Genomic DNA, 7,194 nt, shown 5'->3' with positions numbered 1-7,194 from the left:
ATGTATTGTAAGATGTATTGTAAAACTTCCAAGATCATGTAAAGGGCGTGCATAAGCACACCATTGTGCCTACCGTCCCTGTATTACTTTGCTATTGTCCAAAATTACCAGTACCTACTTTGCTTTTGTTTATGTTTATACCAATACTTGCCATCTTGTACATGTTTTGACAAAATAAATAAATAAATAATAATAAAGTATTGCAGGGATGCAGCAGAGGATCAATGCATTGAACCAATAATGTTCCCGTACAGTTTAAAATTAAATTATTCAGCCATCTATCTGCCTAATGCTGCTACTTTTAGGGGAAACGTCTTTAATTACAGTGTTGGCTCTTTGTAATCCAGGAATCAGAGTGGCTTTAAGTCACGTTGGTCCCGCTCGAAAGAGTAAGTCGGCCTTGGAATGCTGGCCGATTGCAAAACCTAACTGACTCATGAGCACCTTGGCATCGCATTTGGGCCTCAATCTAGGCCCAGGCAGGGGTTCTTAAACTTGGTAACTTTAAGACTTGTGGACTTCAACACCCAGAATTCTCCAGCCAGCATAGCTTAAAAGAGATTTCATGAAAAATAGAGCTCTCGCTTATGCTATTGCTTGCAATTTAGAAGTGAAGAGAAATGTTTTTACCAAGTTACCAAAATATTTGTTTGTTTATTTTATGTATTTATTTTGTCAAGTACGTATTGGTAATAAACATAGATATGAGATCTAATATAATAATGTTATATTATATGTCATATAGATATAATATACCCGAGATGGCTACTGATAAGAGCAGTGAAGGGCCACCAACATTTTTACTACTACTCTGTGGGCGTGGTTTATGCAGGACGCCCTGCATTTTCTTCCAACATGTTTACCTGCAAATTGGGTGCCCTGGGGTGGAGCTCCATTTTCGCTACCCCACTGCATTCCCCCCCCTCCGGGCAGTAGGCCACCCCTGGATAAGAGGGAACATTAGGACAGGGACGGTAGGCACGCTGGTGTAACTAGCTTAGGGGTCTCCAAACTTGGCAACTTTAAGACTTGTGGACTTCAACTCCCAGAATTCTCCAGCCAGCATAGAATTCTCCAACATAGCTGGCTGGAGAATTCTGGGAGTTAAAAGTCCACAAGTTGCCAAGTTTGGTAGACCTCCTAACTAAGCTGGTATTTTGATAACTTGGTAAAAACATGGTCTTCGTTTCTAAATGGCAAGCAATAGCATCTATTTTTCATGAAATCTCTTTTAAGCTTATGCCGGCTAGAGAATTCTGGGGGTTGAGGTCCACAAGTCTGAAAGTTGGCAAGTTTGAGGAGCCCTCAGAATTATCCTATAGCCGTCTCCGAGCACCTCAATCCTTCCGCATTCTTTTTCCTCTCCGCTGGAAAATCCTGGCCGGGCGGCTGCCAAGTCCCATAAGCGCCGACGTTCTTCTTGCTGAGGTACCGGGGAGGGGAGGCGAGGCGAGGCGAGGCTTCCACACCCCCCTGCTTGGCGGAGCCCCCTGGTTCATTCCGCGCGGGGGCGGCGCCTGACGCCAACCAAAGAGCCCCACGTGCGGGGCGGTTTTCTCTCCCCTTTCGGTTCGGGAAGGGAAGCCGCTCCCGCTCCGCCTCCGGCTCCACCCGCGCGAAGGGCCGAGTGACTTTTCCCAGCCCGGCGCGGAGCATCGGGCGCATTTCTCGCCGGAGCTGCCTTCCCAAGGGGCGGCTCAAGAAACGCGATGCTCTCCGCAGCCGGATCGCGGCCTCTGATGCCGACCGCTTGCCTCGTCGCCGTCTTGCTCTTCTTGGTGCGGGAGATCCCCGGGACGACGAGCCTCGGCCTCTACGCGCCCGACGACCCGCTGGTGCAGCTGGACGCCGAGACGCTGGAGCGCCGCATCTTCAATTCCACCGGCGCTTGGGTGGTGGAGTTTTACGCCTCTTGGTGCGGCCACTGCAAAGCGTTCGCCCCCGTTTGGAAAGGCTTGGCCAACGACGTGAAGGGTAAGTCCTGCCATCGCTACTACTCCCCTCCGCTCCCGAGCAGGTGTGCGCACGAGAGGGCGGGGGGGGGGGGACGACAACTCCAGGTCGCACCAACTCAAGAGATGCCTCCTGGGCGGGTCCTGGCTTCGCGGCTTGCCCGCAACTGGCGTTAGAGCAATGCCCGAAATTTTAAGTCCCTGGTGGTGAACGAAACCAGCCGCTGCTTTCCAGGCTCATTGAGCTGAATTTGCTGCCTCTTCCGGGATAGGAGTTTTTCCTCCGTGTTTGCTTTTCTAATTTATTTATTGACAATCGCGTGTTCCCTCCCCTGTTTGTGTAAGGTAGCCTTTCCCAGCCAGGTGCCTCCCCGGCTGTATTGTAGTACTGTAGTTCCCAAACGTGGTTCCCAAGTGTGACTCACCAGACTCACTTGAGTGATAGGGCAGGGTTTCCCAACCTTGGCAACTTGAAGATATTTGGACTTCAACTCCCAGAATTCCCCAGCCAGCAAATGCTGGCTGGGGAATTCTGGGAGTTGAAGTCCAGATATCTTCAAGTTGTCAAGGTTGGGAAACACTGTGATAGGGGACCTGCAGTCCGTACAGGAACAGAGAATTCCCAAGTTCCCAGTCCCTAACTTTTTACTGTGTAATATTGTGATGCAAACCTAAAATAGGTTTTTCTTTCGAGTAATGAGCACCCGGATTTGGGGGACAATATGCTGGCTCTGTTAAAAAGTGCTATTGCTAACATGTTGTAAGCCACCCTGAATCTAAGGAGAAGGGCAGCATTTTTAAAAAAATCAATCAAACAAACAAATAAACAAATAAATAAATAATTTTTCTTCCCAAAGAAAAGCTGAAGACAGAATTATTGAATTTAAATTTAAAGTTACATTTACATTTATATCCCTCCCTCCCCCCCTCTCTGCAGAGACGCAGTATGGGGAGAGGATTACATTCCTAGCTATTTACAGTATTTCAACTTGCAGATTTTTTTAAAAACCTGACAATGTGAAGCAGAATTAAAAATGGTTCCTTTCTCTCTCATTGTTCCTCCATCTGCAAAAAACTTTATTCTACAAGTCCCCTCCACCTATAAGTTGTATTATTTCAGGGACTCTGTCCTACACTACTCTCACTCTGCCAATTACTTTCCTCACTCCAGTAAGCGTGTGTTAAAGCATTCAAAAGTATATGACGTATATTGATCTTGTTGTACTGACTGTACTTGCTGCATCAATTATTTCTATCTAAGTTCTAGCTAAGTAAATACAATTTAAGTAAGTAAATACAATTTAAAGCCTTTCCAGCTGGTGTCTAAAGGTGCATGGTCTTCCCTGCATTGTGTAGACTAGTTTAATTATCTGGACTCTGGAGGGTGTCTTGTTAGAAGAAGGAGGCCTCTAGATCAGTGTTTCCCAACCTTGGGAACTTGAAGATATCTGGACTTCAACTCCCAGAATTCCCCAGCCAGCATTTGCTGGCTGGGAAATTCTAGGAGTTGAAGTCCAGATATCTTCAAGTTCCCAAGGTTGGGAAACATTGCTCTAGATACAGGTAGTCCTTGACTTAATGGCCACAATTGAACCCCAAGTTTATGTTGCTAAGTGAGATACCTATTAATGAATTTTACCCCACTTTATTATCTTATTTGCCACAGTTGTTAGGTGAATTACTGCAGCTGTTAAATCAGTAACAGCTGTTAAGTGAACCTGAATTCCCTATTGACTTTGCTTATCAGAAGGTCAAAAAGGTGTATGTAAACAGATATATTGCTCTTGGGTTAAGTGGATTATACAAGAAATACCCTCAATTTGGTGGTGGGGAATGTGTGTATGTCGGGGTGGTGGGCACAATTCACAATTCACTACGCACTGTTTTATGTTGTGTGATTTTAAATTGTTAAAAATCAATAAAAATATTTTTTTTTAAAAAGATCAAAAAGGTGACATCATCATGGGGGGGGCAATGCAACCATCATAAATATGAGTCAGTTGCTAACTGTCTAAATTTGGATCACATGACCACGGGGAAGGCTGCAACATAAGTGTGAAAGACGGAAATAACTCACGTTAACAGTGATGTTGAACTGTTGTAAATTGAGAACTACCTGTACAGGCAGTCCCCGGGTTACGTCGTCCCCGACATACGACGTTTTGTCGTTACAATGACCCGGAGACAGTTTCGAAGCCACCGCTGCCGCCGTCGCCTCCGTTTGGACGAGGGGATCTCCATGGTTGGCGGCCTCGGAGGCTACAATAACGCAGCGCCGAGAAGGACCGGCTTCAAGGGTTGGTCCCTTGGAGCCGGTCCTTCTCGGCGCTGCGTTGCTGTAGCTTCCGAGGCCGCCCACCGCAGAGATCCCCTTGCCCAAAGTTCAGCAGGAGGCTTCTCCAGCTGTTGGTTCCTTGAAGAAGACGCCGCCGCCATCTGACTTACACCAAACTCGGCTTACGACGGGCCGTGGGAACGTATCCCCGTCATAAGTCGGGGACTACCTGTATATGTTTATTTATTTATTTATTTATTTTATTCGATTTTTATGCCGCCCTTCTCCTTAGACTCAAGGTGGCTTACAACATGTTAGCAATAGCACTTTTTAACAGAGCCAGCATATTGCCCCCACAATCTGGGCCCTCATTTTACCCACCTCGGAAGGATGGAAGGCCGAGTCAACCTTGAGCCAGTGATGAGATCTTTAAACACACAATCTGTGAGATCTTATAAATCCTGACATTTTCTAGCTGGGGGTAAGTGACAAAAGACATGTGTAGTCGTCTTCTTACTACTTGAATTCGGTGAGTGTGCCCTGAACCATCTGTGCATTATTTAATATCACAGTTGAAAAATCTTTTCGTCTCTGTTTTGTTTAAAAAAAGAACAAGAAGCACAATTTAAATCTGTTTTGCTTCTCAGCTGCAGTCATCTTAGTGCTTTAAAGTTAATCTTTGGGGTTATTATTGAGGCTATTCATTGATACATTTGTGTGATCCTGTCATAATTTCTCTTTTATGGATTCTGTATGAACATTTACCACCAACTGTCCTTTTCATTATTTTTTTCAATTATGACCAATTGTCTTTGTTATTACTGTTGCTATTTTTACACCTCTTGAGCAAATATTCCTCTTCCTTTTCCTCAGGCGTCTTCTGTGGCGCTTTTTTATGCTTCAGCAGTAAATTTCCATTTTAATGCAAATCTATTTCATTACACTTGACTTTAGGGTCGCAGTGAGCCTCTTGTTCCTTTGTAACTGTGTGTAATTATTTTTCTTTTGTTCTAATTCAAAAGGAGAGGTTGGTTGCTTTTTAAAAGTTTCCCTTAATGGATCAGTATTCCTTTAAAAACAACCTGGCTGCTACAAGTGTTTGTGTTTAATAATATCTCTGAATGAGTATAGGATTGTAGCTTGAAACTTTCAGTCCAATTTATGGGAAATATTATTTATTAAATGTTCTAACCTTTCTGGGAATCTTCACTCCCATCTGTCTTTCAGAATAGGTAGGAGTCTCTCACTTTATTTATTTGTTTGTTTATTTGTTTGTTTGTTTGTTTGTTTGTTTGTTTAAACAATTATAGAGTGGTAATTTGTACAAATAAAACATTAGATAAGTAATGATAAAAAGTAACAAAAGAAGACAATAGGACAGGGACGGTAGGCACAGTGGTGCACTTATGCACGCCCCTTACACACCTCTTAGAAAGGGGGAGAGGTCGATTGTAGATAGTCTGAGGCTAAAGGTTTTGGGGTTAGGAGTAGAAACCACAGAATCAGGTAGTGCATTCCAGGCGTTGATTACTCTGTTGCTGAAGTCGTATTTTTTGCAGTCAAGTTTGGAGCAGTTGACATTTAGTTTACCGTAAATCGATTTTGTGCTTGTATGTTGTTGCGGTTGAAGGTGAAGTAGTCATTAACAGATAGGACATTTTGGTATATGATTTTATGAACTATAATTAAGTTGGAACGGAGACGACGGAGTTGTAAGTGGTCTAAACCAAGAATTTCAAGTCTGGCGGAGTAAGGTATTTTTTTGTGAGAAGAGGAATGAAGGACTCTTCTTGTGAAATATTTCTGGACTCTCTCAATTGTGTTGATGTCAGATATACAATGTGGGTTCCATACAGGTGAGCTGTATTCTAGGATTGGTCTGACAAATGTTTTGTAAGCTCTTGTTAGAAGTTCAAAATTACCAGAGAAGAAGCTGGGAAGGATTAGGTTAACAACTCTTAAAGCCTTTTTGGCAATGTTGTTGCAGTGGGCTCTAGGGCTTAGGTCATTGGATGTGAGTACTCCAAGGTACTCAAAGTCCATTTCATGAGACTAGCTAAATTTAGCATGAAATTCTATAATGGAACAATGGCTTAATTTTTATTGTGTCTATTTTTATGCTAGTCAGCCACTGTTCTGTGGCCATTTGGCAATTGGATGACCAAATCAGTATAAACAACTCTTGCACTTAGTCATGTCGGCCACATGATCATGGAAACGTCTTTGGACAGCACTGGCTTTTCAGCTTTGAAACAGAGATGAGCACTGCCCCCTAGAGTCGGGAAAGACTACCATGTATGTTTGAGAGGAACCTTTACCTTTTACCTTACCGGATTAAATTGGACCAGAACAAACCTTTGGAAAAAGACACCCCTTAGGAAGGCTTTAAAATTGCCAACCATCATCTTGAACTGCATTTGAAAAGAAACTGGCAACCGAAACAAACCCAATAATATTGCTGGATAACTAATACTATACTGCTCAAAAAAAAATAAAGGGAACAATTAAATAACACACCCTAGATCTGAATGAATGAAATATTCTCATTGAATATTTAATTTGCACAACTATTCCATTTGCACAAAAAGCATGCCATTGACTGTCAATCGGTGTTGCTTCCTAAGTGGACAGTTTGATTTTGTAGAAGTTTGATTTACTTGAAGTTATATTCTGTTTTTTATGTGTTCCCTTTATTTTTTTGAGCAGTGTATGTCAATGTCAAGAAGACATTGTAGTGAGGGGGAGCTGTACCTGCACCGAGAGGAGAAGGAAATAGAAAAATGGGATGAAAACTGAATAAGAGGAGGTTAAGGGGGATATGTAATTGAATGGAGAGGAAAAGAGAGATTGAAACCCTAGTCTGTTCTTTCAAAATGGGTTACATTTTGCAAGTAAGAGATCACTTCCAAGAAAGGGATCAACTCCAGGATAATATATTAATGGCACTACATTCAACTCTTTTAAGCA

General features: G+C 43.0%; 1 protein-coding gene across 1 annotated transcript in view; it reads left to right on the top strand.

Annotated features, from left to right (window-relative positions):
* The first annotated feature begins 1,615 nt into the window (after positions 1–1,615).
* Positions 1,616–7,194, top strand: part of LOC139155353 (sulfhydryl oxidase 1-like) — an 80,024-nt gene continuing 74,445 nt past the window's right edge. Inside the window, exon 1 of the mRNA XM_070730485.1 lies at positions 1,616–1,974. Coding sequence (XP_070586586.1) covers positions 1,710–1,974 — 265 coding nt within the window. The 5' untranslated portion in view covers positions 1,616–1,709. The remainder of the gene's footprint in view (positions 1,975–7,194) is intronic.

This window comes from Erythrolamprus reginae, unplaced genomic scaffold, assembly GCF_031021105.1.
Source record: "Erythrolamprus reginae isolate rEryReg1 unplaced genomic scaffold, rEryReg1.hap1 H_12, whole genome shotgun sequence".
Lineage (NCBI taxonomy): Eukaryota > Metazoa > Chordata > Lepidosauria > Squamata > Dipsadidae > Erythrolamprus > Erythrolamprus reginae.
Note: the sequence above shows the minus strand (reverse complement) of the source record. Positions and strands in the feature narration are given on the sequence as shown.